This window comes from Echeneis naucrates, chromosome 5, assembly GCF_900963305.1.
Source record: "Echeneis naucrates chromosome 5, fEcheNa1.1, whole genome shotgun sequence".
Classification (NCBI taxonomy): domain Eukaryota; kingdom Metazoa; phylum Chordata; class Actinopteri; order Carangiformes; family Echeneidae; genus Echeneis; species Echeneis naucrates.
This window is the reverse complement of record NC_042515.1, coordinates 8,481,911-8,503,013: the sequence shown is the minus strand read 5'-3', so window position 1 is coordinate 8,503,013 and position 21,103 is coordinate 8,481,911. Positions and strand designations below refer to the sequence as shown.

General features: G+C 38.7%; 1 protein-coding gene across 1 annotated transcript; it reads left to right on the top strand.

Annotated features, from left to right (window-relative positions):
* The first annotated feature begins 873 nt into the window (after window positions 1-873).
* On the top strand, window positions 874-20,640 carry shmt2 (serine hydroxymethyltransferase 2 (mitochondrial)). Its single transcript, XM_029502417.1, has 12 exons — window positions 874-906; window positions 8,829-9,020; window positions 11,273-11,352; window positions 11,960-12,160; window positions 12,401-12,482; window positions 14,042-14,164; window positions 16,172-16,311; window positions 16,417-16,579; window positions 17,124-17,223; window positions 18,088-18,243; window positions 18,963-19,070; window positions 19,301-20,640. The coding sequence occupies exons 1-12, from the start codon at window positions 874-876 to the stop codon at window positions 19,426-19,428; spliced, it is 1,506 nt and encodes a 501-aa protein (XP_029358277.1). The 3' UTR covers window positions 19,429-20,640.
* Window positions 20,641-21,103: the final 463 nt, after the last annotated feature.

The following is a 21,103-nucleotide window of genomic DNA, read 5'->3' as shown; positions in this document are numbered from 1 at the left end:
GTTCCAATTGACTACTAAGCAAAGAACTCGATAATTTCCGTCTCAAGTTTTACCCACAAGGCTTTTAGAGTGCAGTTTTATGTGTAAAGTGCAAATAAAAAATATTCACTTCTTTGGATGTTTTCCCTTTTATTGCTTTTAACAATGGAACCATAGTCGATATAATTTTGGTTTTTACAAGAATTTACAAAAACAACAACAACAAAAAATCTCCTAATGTCAAAGTGACAATAGATATCTGCAAAGTAGTGTCATTTAAAAAAAATAAAAAATACAAAATAGGTGAATGCATAATCACCCCCTTCAAGGGACGGACGTTATTCAACTGAGGTCCAGCCAATTGCTGCTAGGAGTCTCACAAAAACAATAAAATGTATAAAGAGCAGGAAAGAGCATGAAGCCCAGCAAGCAATTATAAAGGAAAAACATCAGGAAACACAATTAAACAGACTCAAAGAGGAATGCAACATGTTGATCCCCAAAATAAAAGGTTGCTTGCCTACATGAAGATTCATAAAAGGACCACCACACGTGTTGCTGAGCCAGATTAGAGAAACCTCTCATGCCGGTGTTTAATATTAGCAACTTTACAAAAACGTATTATTATTAGGATTATTAATTTGTCATTATCAGAGTCTCACGCTATGGTCTGATTTCACAACAATCAGAGAAATACACATTGTGGCGTCTGAAAGGCAGCCTGTGAGTAGTGAGACGGAACATGTTCACAGCGTCCTACAATTCCCATCAGCCCTTTCGGCCGGAAAAGCGTAACCAGCCGTTGCCACCAACTTAAAACAGCCGGACTGAGTGTGTTAACTGTGTGAGTCTGCTGGCTGTGCTGTCACTCCCTCTGGCCTGACAACTGGAAACATGCTGTCCTTCGCTTTGAGGCAAATCACACGGGTAAGAAGAGCAACGAGTTCAAATCGGAGTTATCGTTTTTTGTCCGGTCGTATTTTAGGTGTCGCTTCTGCGCAGTTGACCTGTTAGCTAGCTGAACGTCAGGAGGGATTCCCCTGTAAACAAGGTTTAAATCTGCAGCTTTGCATTTGTCAACCAAACCACAGTATATTTGCATTATTCAGCCGCAACCTGTGTATGGTTTTTTATTATTGTTTTTTGGGTTTTGTTCTTTTTGTTTGACTTTGGTAGTTGCACGTTTTTAAATTTTCACTAGCTAGCAGACAAGATTGCGGGCTTGTTTTCAGGACGTTGCGCAGCTGCAGTTTTTGTCCGCGCAATGATGCAACCGCGGCTGCTCAGTTTCATCATGTGAGAGGGAAGTCTGTTCCCCAACAAACAGCCAGCACTGCGCAGTTTAACTCCACTTTAAGTCATTCACAGCTGCTCGACTGCACACCTGCCCGTTGTTTGTGAGCGGAGGGGAAGGTTCACAGATTGTACTTTAATCGGACCTGGTCCTGTCCCCCATAACGTCCAAAGGAGCACCGAGCAAATAATAACTCCCAACTTAAAGATAATTATTCAAAAGATAAGGCGAGACTTGTGAAGTAATATCTCATATTTTAGCAATGTCAGCAGCTTCTTGGCTGTTGGAAGTATTTATTGCAGTGCGGTTGCGGCAAGGATAATGGGATCTTTATATTTTATGAGGATGTTACAGATATTAATCACATTCATATGCGGAATCATTATATCATAAGCTCCAAGGTCCACTAGCCTTATACAATCAGCTACCAGGTTATTAGCCAGACTTGGCTCGCAACACTCAGCAATTAAACAGCCTAATGACATCCAAGCATTATGATAATAAATTATTTATCTAAGGCCTACTTTTTGTTAATTTGATTAACAAAATAGGAGACCAGACCAAACCAGATTGCAATCAAAAATAATAGCGCCTTTCGCTTTAATCAGTACCTCTGACATAATATTATTATGACCTTTTTAAAGAGTTATAGTTTAGTTACAGATCATTAGTACTGTATAATGGGCTCTGTTGTTTTAAGAAATAATTAGGTTTTAGAAATGATCATCTTGTTAAAGTAATTGTAAGATGCATTCATTATAAATGTTAAATGAATGGGTACCCTCTCTCTTTCTAATTTTCTTCTTCTTTTCCGTTTCTGGGTCATGGGAGGTGCTGCAGCCAATCCCAGCCAACGTTGGGGCGATGGTGGGGTGCACCTGGGGGCTATCTCAGGGCTAACTCAGGGCTAACACATAGAGACAGAGACAAACAACCATTAACACACATACACACAGGCAATTTAGAGTCACCAATCAACTTAGACATAAATTGTCTTTGAACTGTGGGAGGAAAACCACCTAAGCACGGGGAGAACATGCAAACTCCACCCTATGATAGTAATATATTTATTTAAAAAAAAGTTTTAGCATTTGTAAGGATTTTTATTTAACAAGTGGTTCAATTATTGGAGACTGAAGGGCTGTTGAGAGCTACTAACAACCTGATTATGAAGTTATGAAGTGACCCATTTTGAAGATGGTTGGAATTTTGTGAAACATCTAGGCTATGTGAAGATTGTGCCAAAATCCTCTGGCATGTATTCAGACCCAGTTTTTTTTCTTTAAATAAATAAGTAATTTTATGGCTGGATGCTTCAGCTGCGTCTGCAGTCTTCCCGAGAAGCGTCATCTGACATGTGATAGATGTCTAATCAGCTGTTTTTATGCGGCATGGTCGTTCCAGCAAAACTGTTAAGTCTGCTGGGACAGGCACACCCCCCCGCTGTATGTTGGTCTTTGGAAGAGGGAATCCCAGGTGTTGGCGAGCATGTACACGCCCTCGTCACGGTTGACGGTGTTGCTTGATGGCTTCTTTGATCCAGCGCTTATATTTGTTTTCTCTCGTGCTGTTCCGATCCATAATATGGTTGTTTCTTTTGCAGTGATCTGATTATGGCCGATTTTAAGGCTGTCAGTGTATTTGACGTTTTCTATTGAACTGAGATCACATGCTTGCAGGCTTTTCCTATTGGTTAATTGGTAAACTGTCCATGCTCATTAAATTTCTAAAGTAGGTTCTGTGTATGTCAAAGAAAGATTATAGTCGCTGTACATTTTCTGTTGCTGTTGACCTCAATTGCTTAAGAGGACAGTTTTAGGATTAGTTTAGATGACTTGCTATGAGGGAAGTGTAGCCTGTGTGCCAATGTCTTATAACAGCTGTTAACATCAGCCAATGTTGATGTTAATATCTGTGGAAAACGGATTGCTTTGGTGATTTTTGGGGATGTTTGCTCTGAAATGGGCCAGTTCCTGCAGGCTTAAGATTCCCCAGATTCTAGTAAATCAATTTAAGAATTCAGAATACTTTTTAATCCCATTATGAGAGCCTTTCTCCCAGTGCAAAGGCCAAAGGATTAAGGATGGTTTTCATCTTTTTTTCGTTCCTCAGTTACTCTTATTTATGAATGGAAGAGAGCATTTCTTTCTCAGTTTACGATCTAATTTTCTGTGAGTTATTGCCTTTTTTTCAGACTCTTTAAGTATTGAAATACATGGGCGTTTATTAGCCCTGTACAAATTTTGGAATCAACAGAAAGATCACCTCTGCAGTGGTTTGATTTGGTTTGATTATAGGACTGTTCAGGTGAGTTTGTTTGCTGAACCTGCTAGTGTAGTTCGTCCTCCACCTCCTGCACCCGCTATACTTTCATGTCCCCTACCTGAACCAGGGTCTGTATCCCCACCCTGCTTTCACTGTTGCAGTTGGTGAGAGGTCAGAGTAGTTGACAGTAGTGCTGTGTGAGAGACGCCAGTGATCACTGTTTAGCCTCCTGGAGGTGTCGTGGGCCTAACTAGACGAAACACCGGCGAAAGGAGGTTCCCACCTGATGACCCCAAAGACATGTTAGCTATCACTGCTCACTGGCCTAGTTATATATTGTCTATAGGGCACATAGGGCATTTTTTTTGTTGCACAAGTTTTTGTGTTTACTGTAAATGCAGGAAGAAGGACTTTTTAGTGGTACTCGAGTTTAGATTCAATATATAACCTTTGAACCTTTTACAAGCCCAGAATTTTAAAAGAATGAGATTAAATTGTAATGTAATCACACTGTGGCTAATAGAGAATGTAACATTTATATTTTCATTTGTATCAAATTTTATATTGTCCCCCTTTTTTTATTTTTATTTTTATTTTTTTAAACAAATCTTTTATTTGACACACACATTCACATATTTGACCAATTTGTGAAAGTTTTTGCAATAAAAGAAGAGGGGAATTCGCCATAATTCAGTACAGGAACATAAAAACATTGGAGTGCTGTTTCCATGAACTGCTGTAGTTAAGTGCATCCATCAAAGTTTCTTTAAACCACGAGAACCAAAGGCCAGAGATCATAAATAAAACTACATGCTCACCTTAAGGGCCTGCCTTTTCCCTGCATCAACCTGGTTAGTAGCCTTCTCCTTTTGCTTAATAATAATTCACTGGTGAAATTCAGCGTGCCACAGCTGTGCGAGATGGAAAGTCAACATGTCAGTTATGTAACAAGGAAATCGGCTTTGTTTGAAATTCAGAAGAAAAGATTGTGCAATCATGATACTTTTCTTAAAACTTACAGTGACAGAGGTTAACTCCATTAAATGGAAGCACAAACTTTTGAAGACCAAATGTAATGTTTTTTTTTTAATAATTTATTTATTTTACAAGCTTAATCCGACAGAGTATGCATGCAAATAACGTGCAAATAAATAAATATGTATATATATTCTGCAACATGAACTGATTTTCATTCATGTTACTGCAGATAATAGAATAATACACACTTTAGACTCTTAATGCCTTTATATAATTGCTTCACTATCACAACTAATTGTTTTTTATAGTTTTTTCCTGTATCAATATGGCTCAAATGTACCTTTCTGTGACCCAAGTTCAAAAAACAGCTAAATGTGGTAATGTATTTAATACTCTATTGAAAAGATGTGAGGACAAGTACAAAAAAGCCTAGAGCCTAGTTTGACATTGACAGTGTGACAAGTAAAATCCACAGTACGCATGTGAGACATACTGAGGAATCGGGAATTCCATTGCAGAGCGTTTTGACTCGTTCTTTTCAATACAAAGCATTGTGGAAAGTTTGTAGCATAAATGTGTCTTTGCGCTGGTTACCTCTTGAAGATTGGCTTTGTTGCTGGCATTGCTTAAGTCTGTTATAGTCACCCTGACAACCCTTTGACCTGAGTAGAGTGGAGTAGCTGAGGACTCTGCCTTTGTCCTTTCTCTTCACCTTATCCAGATTTCTCAGTCTAGTGTCATCAAGTTTGAATCACAGGCCAATTTGTAACAGATAGCCCTGCTATTAGTCAGTGACAGGGAAAGAGCCAAGTGTGTGTCAGACTGACGGATGCTGTTGCCCTGTTGATACTTATCCCCTTCTATCTTACATTTCTCTTTCTTTTTTTTCCCTTCAGTGCTTCTTTTTAAAGCCAGCTGTTACTAGGCTGATTGTTGTTTGGTATAGCTACTGATGGACAGCAGTCATCTGTAAAATTGACTCACTTCAGGAGCTGCTTCAGGAAATAGACAAAAATAATATAGAACTGGGATTAATGAAATGATTTTCTGTCTTGCTGTTTCTTCTCCTCTGTCATTGTTCTTTGGGCACAGATGTTTGACAGAAAACGCAAACTGCCAACAATTAACGTATTATTGTCAGGCAGATAATGTGCATCTGTGACTCTGTCATTATTTTGTGCTCAGCAGCTAGGTTGATGTGGCCTATCCCACCCCTTTTTTCACAGCTGAGTTTTCATGAAGTTCACCTTCAAACGACAGCATAATGTGTTGCCTAAAAATAGTCCCGCTGTGACATATTTGGTGCTTGTATCTTGGCTCTCACTTCTCTTGGATCAGTTTATCTTGTGTTTATTAATTAATCTCCTGTAATGATCAGGGATGCGAAACGAGGCAGGAAAGCAGTGGGGTAGACCACAGTGTAAGACCTGTGTGTTTGTTTAAGCCCAGAAATGTTCTATAACAAAGGTATTAAAAAATGCCTCATGAATGCTTCTTGGCTTAATATGCTTGGCAGTGCAGGATGACATTTTTGAGACAAGAGGATGGTAAAGGGGAAAGCAGGGATGAATATGGAGGAACAGGGAGAGGATAAGAGTGGCACCCTTGTCTGTTTTGCTGCCGTCAGTTGCACTGTCAGTACGGCAGCATCGTTTTTTGTCCATTTTTTTTTATTTCTCTCTGTGGCTGCTTTCCCTGGCCCTATCGTGTACCAGTAGAAACCCAGACAGTGAAGGACGGTTCCCGTCAAGATTTAATGACCCATATGATTTCTCAGCTGGAAACGTGTCCTCAGAGGCAGCCTGACCTGTCTCTTCAGGCTCTCATCTCTCCAAGAACCCTGAGGAAAGGCCCTCTCCTCTTCTCCACCATCACCCCTGCCACTGATGACAGAAGGCCAAGGTAGAGTTTGGTAGAAATCAGCCATTAATGTGCAAGTCGCCTCCCCTCATGTGTCACCAGCGTCCCCTCTGACAATATCCCCACTGCCACTTCTGGGAGCAGAGAAGGAGGCAGTAAAGAGGCTGGAACAAACAGCAGTGCAGTGGATATCTTCAGGAGGCTTCTGAGAAAAGTTGTTTGTAAACTTAGTTTATTTTTTAACAGCAGATCAAAGATTACTAAAGTTGGTCATTGTCTTTGCAGAGATTTCCCATCATGTGTTATGCTAACAAGCATTAACATTCATAGATTTTCTCTTAAAATTTCACGTTAATAATAAGTAGGCCTGCCACAATAATCACGATTGCCTGATCGTGATCATTTAAACTGACCGAAATCTTGCATTATCGTAAAAAATCTTTTCCATGCATCTACAAAAAACAGCTCAATGAAACTAACAGAAATGTCATATTTCTATCACTATTTCCATTCTGTTTTCCCACTGTTTGAATTTTGGCAGCATAGTGGTTAGTGATGTCTCCCCACAATAATAAGTTAGTGGGCCTCTCTGTGTGGAGTTTGTATGTTCTGCTTGTGCTTGCGTGGGTTTTCTCTGGGTACTCCTCCCACCTCCCACCGTCATGTTTGGGTTAACTGGTGACTCTAAATTGCCCGTAGGTCTGAATGTGAGTGGTTGTTGGTCTCTGTCTGTCTTTGTGTGTTGATGGACTGGTGACCTGCCCAGGGTGTACCCTGCCCTCGCCCAATGGAAGCTGGGATTGGCTTCAGCGACCCCCACAACCTGAAAACGGATAAGTGGTTGAAGATGAATGAATGAGATTTGACTGGCACTCTCTTAATGACATCTTCTCATTGCACCCCCTTTTTCTGCTATGTTTTAATAGCACATGAGTGGAGAATTAGCGCCAGACACTTAATTTCTAATATTTTATCGCTGCATTTCAGTGGATTTGAATGTAGATATGTTTATTATTATACTGTATCTAGGTTAATAATAGTGGCATAAAATTATCTGAAAGACAATTAAATTGTTAACACAATTATTTGTATTGTAATGACTTGTCAATGAAAATTTCATGATTGTGACAGCCCTATGAATTAGCTATATCGTGCTACTAAGATAAAGTGCACAAACATTCTTCATTAAAAAAGAACATGGAACCAGCTCAAATTAAATTTTTTTGATCTTATGGGTATCCCCAGCCAGTCCTGTGGATGGTGTTAATTGCTTTTTAATGGTGCTGTTAAAGGGAGGCTGTCCCTCACACCCCAGCACACCTGTACAGATGATAACTATATGGTTGGCTGTGGTGAAATTGGCCTCAACACAAAGTCATCATCATTGTTGATTAAATGACAGCAGAGGGCCACTTTGTTCTGAGTGCAATCAACCTGTCAAGGATTTTTTTCCCCTCTTAGTTTTCTCCCACACAATCCACAATCCTAATCTGTTGATTAGGATTTTTACAGTAGCTTTTTGCACTGAAGGGCAAACACCTTGTGTTAAGATTTCGCTATTGTCCATGCTGAAGATCTTATTTGTGCAATACCAAGCCAGGCACAGTGCAGGTGGATCCCATGCTATAGTAGGATTCATATTAAATTTTGGCAATAAAAGAGACTGAGCAAGTAAAAATTATATGGACTCTGCATACTCATATGATCAGGCATTGCAGTGGTAGAACAAGAACTTGCCAGCTCCAGCCTAGATTAGATAAGCAGGAAGTGCTGAATCTGTTCTCTGTAAGAGTCCTTTGGTACACTGAGGCTGTAAAAATCAGTCCCCCAGTTTGTAGAAGTGCTGATAGAGGCATAATTGAACAACCATGCTGATTATTGATATCATGCAAACATGCCAACTTATAATTATACTAGGCTACATATTAGAGTGTTTGAAGAACAGAAGAGGGTAAGAGACTACAAATGTCTCTTTTCTTAAACCAGCAGGGTATCATTTCGAGTGTCTAAAATGATCAGCTACATTTTGTAAACAGATAATTTTCTGTATAACTTGTCTTTTTATGTGCTGATGTCTCTTTTAAGGGGAGAGTCCCTACCTATTTTCATTTTCATCAATTTGTGACACACACTGCTTTCCTTTTTCTTCCGTTAATGTTCCTGATTGCACCAAATCTTACAACATTATAGTCTACTTTTATGGAACATCTTTTAAAATTAAAGCTGTGGTAATTTTTGTAGCATTAGTAAGAACATGGTCAATTTGCACAAAAAGGTTTGTTTAAAAAAAATTATTCCTCTAGAATTTGGACCAACTTTAGTATAATGACTTGTAATGACCCAAATCCCCAATATGTAAAATTTCAATATATGGTCAATTGAGTTGTTTCTTTTTTCTTCATCCCTCCTCTTTCATCAAAATCCAATCCTCCCACTTCTAATCTAACTCTAGCCACTGTGCCAGAGAGCCCCATTTCGTCTCGGCGTACGTGGGCAACAATCCCATGCTGCTAAAAGTACAGTGGATGAAGACCATCCGTGGACGGGGCAGGAGAGCTTGGCTCAGGATGACCCTGAGATGTGGGATCTGCTGCAGAAAGAGAAAGACAGACAACGCCGTGGCTTAGAGCTCATTGCATCTGAGGTAAAAGTTCTTTGAAAAACACATTTTAACTTTGTTTAATTTGTGTATACACAGTTTACAGCAGAGAGAGAATAAAGAGTATGTTGCAAAGGAAATGGGGAAAGCATTCAGTGTTCTCAGCTCTGATTTTAAATCTGGATGCCTGAATAACTGAATGCAGTTTACACCTCTGGATTTTTCAGTCAAAGACATGTTGGCAGATACTTTGATCTCAAGAATACTATAATTTTTTACTTAATAATGAAAGGCCAGGGTTAGGGTAAGCTTTTCTAGCCTGATGAATATTATTTTCCATTTACTTTGTGTTAAAAAAACATATGCTGAAAATAATCTTTTTTTGGTAAAATTTTATGAAATCATCTTGATATTTCAAAGGTTATGTTTCAACACATTTCCCAGTTTTCAGTGGCTTGCTGATTCTTCTTATTAGCTTTGACAGAAGCAAAACTCCCCTGTTAGTCTGAGTGTTTGAGGGTACTGGAAATGTATACCCTGATAACTAAACATCAGCTCAGCTCAGAGCTCAGCAAAAGCAAGATTATTGTTTTGTACCAGTGCACATGCTGCCCACTCATGTCAAGTAAGCATTCAGCTCATCTGATTGAAAGGAAACTTCAGAGACCTCAGCATTTATGTACTAAAATTTAGATATTAAGAGCTGTAATTGCTTCACCTCCGCCATGATGACCATACTGAGAATACTGAGCTAGCCTCTTCTTATAAATGAAAACCCACAGTTGGTGGTGGGCTATATAGCGTGGCATAATTTTGGCAGGAGAAGTTACAGAATCAGAACTCGTGCTCAGGGGAGTGGGGATGAAAGAGGGCCAGTCTTCCTATTGCAAATCAATTTACCACCGAAATAAGTTTGAAACAGTTCTTTTAAGGTAAAATAGTTGCATAATGTTGCTCAGATGTACCTCCCTGCTCGTTTGTTATTCGCCCACTGAACAACTGCACAGTTCGGTACAAGTTTTTCTCAACTTGAATGACTTGCAGCACATTTGTGTAAGTCTTTGTTTTCACTCCAAGGCTGGGTGGTGTGAAATGGAAAATTTTACTATTCAAAAGAGCAGACAAGGTTTTATCTTGCATTGTTCTCTCTTTCTCTCCCCATGTTTCTTCTTCACCACAGTAGTTGTTCAGTGGAGTATATCAGCGTTCTCTCAGCACAAAGCCTGACCACTCTAGTGTGAGATAAAGCTGATATCTTCATTCTGCCTCCTCCCCACCTCACACTACAAGGCACATCACAATACAGCTCAGGAAGGCAGACATACATTTACCCATACATACATACATACAGACACACACACATTTGAAGATACTGAGAAGCACATGCATTTGCTTTTAAATATATGTACATTCGGCAGCATGACAGACGAACGCAGCAGAAAGCTGTTACTGGAGCCGTTATCTCCGTTGATCTTCTCTTGGCGCCTAAGACTACACGCACACACAACCACTCCTGCAAGGGAGGGAGTAGACACTGTAGTTGTTTGTGCATGCTTTCTTTTAGACCCTATTACTGGCCAGTTTGATAGTATGCGCAGTGTCAAGAGGTCATACCAGAAATTATATCCATCATCAGCTAGAGGCAAAAGATATCTATATGTAACAGGTTCTAGTGTCAAATGTATTACCTTTGTCCAATATGATTTACAGGACAAAATTGAAAATAGAAAATAATCATATTTGAGAATAAGAGAATAGTTTAGCAAAATATGTCCTGATTAGGTCTTGGATAACTGGTCCTTAATTGTTAATGTAGCGGAGTAAATCCAGCAAAACAAGTCTTGTGAAATCAGACTAATAAAACGTGTCAGTGAATGATTGTGACTTAGCAGACATATTATTTAACATGTCTTTATCTTTCACATGGGGAAGATGCAAAAAAAATGGGATAGTTAAGCTTTTTTTCGCAGCAAAACATTCACACTAAAAATTGTTTTCTTTCAAATTGCATTCCAAAATCATTTTAAAAAGGACACCCCAATGTATCTGCATGTGCAGAAAAGTTTATTACATTATTGTGTATCCTCCAGCAGCAATGCGATAAACATTATGAAGTGCAGACTGTTAGTCTATGGAAGTCCAAAGGTTCAGTACTGTAATGATTGCCTTTAGCTGGAGGGGATTTCTCGCTATCACTTAACAGACTTTAATTTGCCATCCTTGTCCCTTCTGTCCACTCGCGCCATTGATCTGAGTGTGTGTTTTCTTGTGTGTGTATGTGTGTGTTCCAACCGCAGAATTTCTGCAGTCGAGCTGCTCTGGAAGCTCAGGGCTCCTGTCTGAACAACAAATACTCCGAAGGATACCCAGGAAAACGGTGAGTGTTTACTCAGCTACGTGCGAGCTTATTAACGTGGTTCATACTCACTGCTTTAGAATATTTGTCACAGACAGGTATACACTGTGTTTCTAACTTGTCCTGTTACAGTATAGTACACGCCAACCACACAACTCATAATCTACAACCTTTCTTGCTAAAGAAATTCCTCAGGGAATACATTGAAAGAATTTGGTGCCAGGTTGATAGTTGAATGTTTTCTATTTTCAGATTTTCCTTTTTTGTGTCATAATTCATATTTATCAGCAGCAAACAGAGCTGATATGTTTTTATATGCCTTTTAGTTGATGCCTGAAATACAAGCCTATGATAAATCTCCCTTCCTGTGAATATGTTTAATTTTTATTTTCTTCCTACATCCTACACAACTGCCTTTTTATTCTTTAATGTAATGATCCAAAAGGGATTAGCTCCATGATAGAATGGCTGGCACAGTAGCCAACTGTTGCCCCTTCATGTGTAATTCCTCAGAAGAGCTTTGAGATTTTTCACCTAGATGTTCCAGATCTGATTTTAGTCTTAACATTGACTGAAATGGAAACAGGATTTTCCTTCTCTAAAACCTCTGTGACCCACACATCACCAGATATTATGGTGGAGCAGAAGTGGTTGACCAGATTGAGCTACTGTGTCAGAAGCGTGCCTTGGAGGCCTTTGACCTGGACCCATCTCTGTGGGGCGTCAATGTCCAGCCATACTCTGGCTCACCTGCCAACTTTGCTGTCTACACTGCTGTGCTCAAACCTCATGACCGCATCATGGGCCTGGATCTACCCGACGGAGGACAGTCAGTAGTTTTATGTAGCTTATTCCGAATCACTTTGTCCTGCCCTCACATCTTTTGCTGCCTCTGCTTCTTTGTTGATTAATGCCTGTGTGTAACTTGCAAGACCCGAAGAAGAAAATATTATAATTTTTTTTTCTTGCACATTCCTTCTATGAATCAGGTTGTTTACAAGGTGATATAATGAGTGTTTGTACTTCACTCTGTTTCTGTCTTTCTACATTTTCCTTTTTGTCAACCCAGTCTGACCCATGGCTACATGTCTGATGTAAGGAGGATCTCAGCAACCTCAATCTATTTTGAGTCCATGCCCTACAAGCTAAATGTAAGTCGACACTCCTACTGCTGCTACCAACAAACAAGTCAACACCACAATATCAGACCTGATCCCATAACCTGATCCTTCAGGATTCTTAGAAATGCTGAAGAAAATAATTGGGAATTCAACAACACAATAAGAGCATGTTATAGTGTTGTTGTGAATGGTGTGTAGAGAGCCTATGTAAAGTAAATGCTGCTTACAATAAACCATACTTAAAAAAATTTACCATTTACCGATTGTGAATGCCTGGAAATAAGTATTTTTCAAATATTTTTACCTAATTTTTGGCATCCAAAATGCTAAATATCAATATACAGAATTAATAGAAAAGGGGAAAAAATATTAAATCATAGTCAAACCTGTTCCTGCTCCCAATGGGAGGATATAGAGCAGTGTGGTTAGGGATTCAGTGCCTAACTCAAAACATCAGCAGAGGGACTTGCACGCAAGGGTTTGGGCTGACATATATCCACTCTACTCACAATGTACCCATACAGTTCCATTAGTGAACTGCATCAAACAACTGAAGGGCCACTTTTCACTTCCATGAAAATCTATATTACCATAGGCCACTCAAAATTATTATGTAGAGAAGATCATCATCATCATCATCATAAATTAATGTTTAGTATTTTACTCGGTGGGTCATAGTATTGTAGTAGTGTTGGTAGCAGCTGATGGATGACCATGAGAGTCTGCATGTCCAGACCTGCTGATGTATGGGCTGGCAGGACCCCTCTGCGAGAGAGATAATGGGAAATCGACAGGCTAGCCAGCACCACTGGCTCTGTCTTCACAATGAGCAACTTGATGGAGTGAGGGGCCATCCATAGATGTGCTCTGGAGATGGGAGATTATCAGGTTGTCTAAATAAAGCTTTCCCTCCGCTTTTCCTCTCTTCTTTTTCATACTGGTGTCTCCCTTATTCTCTCCTTTTTGTCTCTTACTTTGTTTTTCTGCTCCATTATACCTTTTCTTTTTCTGGCATTTTTTTCTCTTTTCTGATACTTGAGATTCAGAGACTGACACACTGGTTGTTAGACCAGTCTAGCTTGACTCCATTGCATGTGACTCTGAAGTATACTCACAGTGCAATGGCTTGTCTAACATTTTTCTCAAATTGCTCAGTTCAATGAAAAGAGCAAGTCTCCAAACCAACCTCTGATCTGCCCAGCCTCATCACACCAGTCAAATAGATCCTTGAAAGCTTGAATTATGATAAGTGTGGGTGCAATTCCAATTATTGCAATTACTCCATATTCCTCCATGATATGATAGGTTAAAATGTCTCCCTTAAATACATTTCTTCCCCTTTTAAGGTAGCCAAAGTACTTCAAATGGAGCAACTTCAAATGGGAAAAAATCTCTCTTCCATACTGATATGTTTTTTCTTGATCCTCAAGATATGTCAGTTTTTTTTTTCATCCTCTCATGTTCTTGTTTTCTTCCTCCTGACCCTTACTCTCCCTCTAATATTCTCATATTCATCCTCCATCTCCTCTTTATTCTTTTTTCTCACTCTGGCTCTTTTCTCTCTCCTCAATCTGTCTCCCTCTCTGCAGACTGCAACAGGACTCATAGACTACGACCAGATGGAGATGACGGCCAAGCTGTTTCGGCCCAAGCTCATCATTGCTGGCACCAGTGCATATGCCCGGCTCATTGACTACGCCCGCATCAAGAAGGTGCACAGAGATCTGTATATTCAATTCGATTTGCAGCCTGTCTTCTCATCCTACATTAGAGAGGAGCAACCAGCTTTCTTGATTATTCAAAACTCAGCCAACCATTTCCGTTCAACTGTCACCTGCTTCCCATAGTCAGACCTCGCCAGGATTGCTTCCAAAGATGTCTTTTCTAATTACTGTCCTTGAGTAAAGATGGCTGTCTGCTCTAAATATTGAGCATTCCCTTTTAAACTTTCCTAACACATGCCAATTCTTTAGGGTCTTTTACCCTCAAACACAAAAACACAGATGCTGTCTTCCTCTTTGCCTACTCAACCAAACTAAACACGGACACTTGCTCTAACACATACATAGCACCAACTTTTAACCACACACTTCACTGCTCTATTTGACAGTGCACAAGAGGCCTCTTTATCTGTTTTGTTATACCCACCCACCGACTCACTTCATTCACTCCATGACTGCTTCCCTTTGTTGCAGAGCCCCACTCTAGCTAGTACCATCAGATGGAGTGTCCCACCATTACAGAGCTGTGTTTTATTAAGCACCATAACTACCTTGCCACTAGGCCTGAAGTGGGGCCATATTTTCCCCCTGGCATCTCTTTGTAGAACTGTTCACTGTTTAATGGCAGAATCTGCTCGGCTTCTCTCCAAATTTTCAATGTTGTGTTACCTAGATTGAAGCAGGTTTCTGCTTCCCCGCCAGTCTGAAACTTGTGCCACTTTTGGTATTCATCAGCTACTGCACATCACCCTCGTGTTCGTGTACCCCCTCCAGTAACCCTGCCATCTCCCCTGCCTTTTAATCTAATAGATTTGCTGATCCAGTTTAGATAGAGGGAAGGGGATTGTCATGATAATGCATATTAATTGGAGCACTAAAAAGATTGTTTACTGCTCTGATCATTTGCCAACTAGTCATTTGCATATTAGTGAGCTATTTATTGTTGTACCTTTTTCACTAGATGCTGGCAAGAGACATCAAGGATTTATTGAATTATAATCTAGTATTTCTGCCCTCTGAAGACTATAGAGGAGGAAAATTACAGCAGCTTCCATTAAAAAAAAAAAAAAAAAAAAAAAAAAGTGAAAATATAGGTACTGCTAAAAAAAAAATGCTGAGTTAGGTATGAACTTGACTGTAGGGGGTCAAGTCTAAAGCACACTGCACCCTGATGACACAGCCTGGGGTAACTTCAATAATGCAGTTTGGTTTTATTTAGAAACTAGAGTAGTTACTGGTTAAAGTCATTATCTCAAATTGATGTATATGCAAATACAGCACAGCTTTTATTTGGAGAGTGACACATTTCACTCCAGGAAGTTACATATGAAATTAAATGGTGGCTCAAAGTAAAGTGAATATTAATATAATAATACAAATAATACAAAGTAAATATTAATAGAGTATTAAAAACAAATTAAAACATTAGGGATGAATGGCAGTTGATAATTGTACCATCAGAATCCATAATAATCACGAGACAGTGATTATTTCTCATTTTAAACTTACTATCAAAAACCATAATTGTCCCATTCCTAACTCCAACTGTGTACCTGTCTGACGTACTGAAGATCAAACTAAAGGCTGGAAGGCAAGCTGGAAGTCAAGATGGCAAAAATGTGTTGAAGATGTTGTTGACTTCACTTAGCTCATGACTGCACAGGATTTGAAACCAAATAGGATAAATAACTATACCGAATTTTATCTGAACTTCTCTAATGATTTTGTTATGCCAAGGTTGGGGACTCTGAGTAGGATGGTCAGAATTCCTACAATTTTATTTAATGGATGCAGATACCTTCAGAATAATTAATAAAGGGAAAGCACTTGAATCATGCTATCATAGAGCCAATCTAAATAGAAATGTCTCACCAACCTCAAGGCTTTACCACCTAGACTGCAAATATAGTGATACCAGCAAAAAATAACTTACTTTCCTTCCATAAAGTGTGAATTATAATTTTACCCCCCTCCTTCTTTCTGCACTTTCTCCCTCAGCTGTGCACTGACATTAAGGCCTACATGCTTGCTGACATGGCCCATATAAGTGGCCTGGTGGCAGCCAAAGCCATCCCTTCTCCTTTTGAACATGCTGACCTGGTCACCACTACAACACACAAATCGCTCCGGGGAGCAAGGTAAGTACAGACATGGCTACGGACAAATCAAGTTACCCAGGATGAAATGATGTGGGGTTTTTGAGAAATAAATGCTGTGTCAGTAAATTACTTTGTTTTCTCCAGGGCTGGCCTCATCTTCTACCGTAAAGGTGTTCACTCAGTGGACAAAAAGGGGAAGGAGATCAGGTACGACCTTGAGGACAAGGTCAACTTCTCTGTCTTCCCATCCCTGCAGGGTGGACCTCATAACCATGCCATCGCTGGTGTGGCTGTAGCACTCAGACAGGTCAGCACAACATGTGAATGTCCAATTTCAATACAAATGGGGCAAACTTTGATTTTATAAATGTAACACTTAATTGCCATGGCTATTAAGTGGTGAATCAAGTTTTATAGTGAAATTAAATCTGACCACCCAGATGCTTTTGAACAACTTGAACCAGGGTGTACTTTCTGTATCATAAAACTTGGGCGGATGGAACAGTAATGTCAGTCACTCTTACTATAGAGGGAAAGTTCTCTACTTATTTAGCTTGTAATCACTGATTTAGGGGTATGCCTACTGTAAAAGTGGTAATTATTTTTAGAGAATATAAGAACTTTGTTCATTTAGAGGGAGAATAAAACATGCACGCAAAAGCAACACAAAGAAGATTGAAGGGAGAGTGTATAAAAGAAAAAAGGATTAATGTGGGGAGGAAAATTAAAACATTAGAAAATGGGTTTATATTGTCGAAAATAATTATGTAATATCCAAAAAACTAAAAAAAAAAAAGAGAAAACCTTAATTATAATTATTTCAGTTCTCTCTATCATTTGTGTCTTTCCAGGCCCAGTCTTCTATGTTCAAGGAGTATATTGCCCAGGTATTGAAGAATGCCAAGGCTATGTCTGGAGCTCTTCTCAACAAAGGCTACACTTTGGTATCAGGTAATCTCACTTTTTTTCCAAACAGCAGAGAAACACACACCAATACAAAGAAATGTCTTGTAACAAAATGCAAATGATGTGGCAGAAAAAATGGAAACAAACTGGAATGCACTGAAATTCATTAAATGCAAATTAGATAATGTCATTGTAACTGTGTCATTAGCCACGCGATGAAACCAAATTAAGTCAAATGGTCATCTTCTGGTTGTGAGTAAAAACTTGAATCATGTGCTGTGTTTAATACACTGGCCACAGATTTCTCATGTATATAATATTCAGTTGATAGACTCCTGTGCTTACAGAGTACTATTTGGACCCCACCTTCTATTTTTTACTGCGGATGAAAGTATGAAAAGGTGTTTTCATACTGTCTAACTAAAATAACTTGTGACAAGAAGAGTGTATTTTCCCAAGTTCTTGGATTTAATGACTACCAGAATATTTGGACAGCCTCAGCTAGATATTTTAAAAATATCATAGTATAAGTCTCAATAGCAGAAAAGCACAGTAATCCTAGTGATGCTCTCTCTCTTTCTCATATATATGTACATAATTAAAAAAAAAATACAGTGTTATACTATACAGTTATGTAGAAATGCATGAGAACATGGAAAAATGGATGAGAAAGCTGAAGATGTGAGGCATTAATCTGATGTAGCAGCCCTCATGACACACGACATGGAGGTAATTTGGCTCTATCGTTAACTGCATCTCAAAAGTTCTCAAATCTAGTTACATGCCCTCACCCATGTTAAACTTAAGTTGAGATTGTCTGATCAAAGGCTAAAGAGTGAAGTTTCTGTCTACAAATCCACAGACTTTCCAGCTCTTCAAAAGTTTCACTATGAATGCTGAATATTTCAGGTGGGACCGACAACCACCTGGTCTTGGTAGACCTGCGGCCCAAGGGCATTGACGGAGCTCGAGCTGAAAGGGTGCTTGAGCTCGTGTCAATTACTGCCAATAAGAATACCTGCCCTGGGGACAAGAGCGCCCTGACTCCTGGTGGCCTCAGGCTAGGTAAGGAACAACTTCATATTAGACATCATATTATCTTACTTCATGTCCTACTTATTAAGAATATAATCAGAAATCGCATTAAGAACAAAAGAAAATGTGTTTTAAAAGTTGTAATTCTCTAACAGATATTCCCACTCTGTCTTAGTATGTTTGTCAGCTGGTCAACATTTTGTGCTTTTAATAAGCACAAGGTAGAGGTTCTTTGTTCATTTTACTTTTATCAACCTCCTTACTAGTTTTTCAAAATGTAGTTAGCATATGGAAATTATCCAGCCACCAATAAAGCCCCAAGCACTGAACAAATCATGATTAATTAAGCATGTTTGGCTTTCTAATCAGCATACAGGAAGTTCAAGAGCTGCACATCTTTAAAAAAAAAATAATAAAAAAAAAAAAATCACAATTTTAGCATCAACCTGAGACAAGCTATTTATTTACATTATGGTGCTCTGCATTTAGTACCTTTTCATTTGGACTGCACTTTTGTGACCCATCAGTGATCACTAGCTTTGTAGGCTTGACACATCTGTGAGATTCTTTACCTAGATTTAAAAGAGCTTTGGTGTTCTACTTATTTCTAAAGGCCATGCTTCCTAAATTGAAAAAAAAAAACAAGAAAATGAATAACAATCAGATGAAACTGTAGAGTTAAAAAGAAGAAATTGGTGCTCTTCACTTTTTATTTCAAGTAGCCAAATTTGTGTTCTTCTATCCCCCAGGTGCTCCAGCCCTGACCTCCAGACAGTTCAAAGAAGCAGACTTTGTTCAAGTTGTTGAGTTCATGGATGAGGGCTTCAAGATTGCCTTGGATGTCAAGAAAAAGACAGGTAAGCCTTATGTGAGAACAGAGACAGATTACCTTGTAGCCTGGTGGTTGGCAAGAACAGATCAGAGTTTTACATTATGTTCAGTTTAAACTTTGTATTTATCATGAAATTATTTGCGATGTGTTATATTGCTGGATATGGAAACATATGGGGCGATAAGGCTCTGCAGTTATTGCTAAAAAGAAAAAACTAAAAATGAAAAGTTGAGCAGTCTTTTTCTTTTTCTTCAGCAAAGCTCCCGGACTTCAAGGACTTCCTTCTTCAGGACCCAGAGACTGTTGCTCGCATCACCGATCTGCGGCATCGTGTTGAAGCTTTTGCCAGACCCTTCCCAATGCCAGGCTTCCATGATCATTAGGCTGATCATCGTGGAATCAAGGGGCATAAACCTGGATGAGCAGAAGTGTGTAGAGAGAGGAAAATATTGGTGTTGGTGCCTGTAAAATAGGATGAATCTTTATGTTCCCTTTTTTCCAATTAGATCTGGAAAACAACATTTTTTTATACTTCTTTGAAATCAGTCTATTCTTGTGAAAAAAAACAAAACAAAAAACAAAACATGGCCTCTCTGTTGAGATAAGAAACAAAATATACCAGATTTTTTTCTTTTTCTACAATTTCTGTTTGTATGGGAGAGAAAAATATCTTGTCAAAAGTAATAACACCTACAGATTTGGGTGTCACAGACACTCTGATTTGATTAATATATATTATTAATTATGATCATTTACGGTAAAGAGTCTCAATGCTTGAAGCTGACTTTAGCTTTAACTACAGGTCACTAATGGAGATTATTCACATTGGAGATTTTTGCGTGCCAGTTTTATGCTCTAGTTTTCCGTATGAAAGGAACACAAGGATGCTTCATGGTGTGGTAGGCTGTTCTCACAAAAAGAAAAAACAATCAGAAATACACAAAAAAATTTATTTTTAAAGGCTGTAGTTTTATACTGCAGTACAACATAGCAACCATACAAACTCTGGCCATATCGTTTCTAACAATGTACACCTTTGATGCTATTTGATGCATTTTTTTTCTACTGGTATATCCTCGCTGGTAGAATTTTATTGTGCTATATTTTGTCATGATAACCAACTGGATTAATAACAAAAATGTCATCTTGTATAATTTCATACATAATCTTATGTGTTTACAAAGAGTTTGTACTTTTCTATATAATATTTAAAAAGACTCCAACTGTGTAGCTTTCATCAATTCCCACACATCTTAATGTGACCAAAACAAGTATCAATATGATTTATTTCTCTGGATTGAAGTGCCATTCATCTGTTCTTATAGCACAATTGAGGAAAAATAGATGTTAAAAATGTTGTACTACTTTATTTCTTTGCTCAAAACTGCCTTGAAACTGTTTTTTGACAGGAAAGAAAGTAGACTCAAAATAAACCAAGAAGTATTTTAACATAGTATTCATAGATGGGTTTTTTTTTTTTTTTTTTGTCTTTTCATTTCTGAAATGTTGCTAACTGCTTTACATCAAGTGTAAACTACCTGTATTTTACATAACATTTTTATTTTATCAGATGACTCCTAATAAAAATGCTCTAACATATGTGAGTGATATTAATATGCATCACATCTCATAGCTGTCCTCACCAACTAACCCTAACCCTTCAAATATGAGGTGACGAAGTCTGACGTCACCTAATGGGCGGGGTTATGTAAACGCTTCCCGCCGTTAGCTAACTGCTGCCAGTTCAGCTAATACCTGCAAGACTAAAGTTAATTTTTTTAAATGGATAATTAACTTACCAACTATCTGCCGCAGATTTAATTTATTGTGGAGAACGTGTTAGCACAACTGCAGCTTGCCGCTGTTGCTAATCAGTAGCATGGAGAGGTTTGTTTGTTGCCGGGGCTGTTTTCAGCTGTCTCTTTTGTTTTTGTGGGAAAAATTCGGGTAGCTAGTTACAAAAAAAAACAAAAACGAATGTGGCTGTGCAAAACAGATATTGTGTGAAACTCAGTCATGTCGATGACTTAGAGTAACAAGAAAGTAAATTTTCTGTAA

Bases quoted from the DNA above. Each gene is read 5' to 3' on its own strand.
- shmt2 (XM_029502417.1), top strand. From the start codon at position 874: ATGCTGTCCTTCGCTTTGAGGCAAATCACACGG. The intron at 9,021-11,272 runs GTAAAAGTTCTT...TTCCAACCGCAG, and splicing joins TAGAGCTCATTGCATCTGAG to AATTTCTGCAGTCGAGCTGC. The intron at 12,483-14,041 runs GTAAGTCGACAC...CCCTCTCTGCAG, and splicing joins CCATGCCCTACAAGCTAAAT to ACTGCAACAGGACTCATAGA.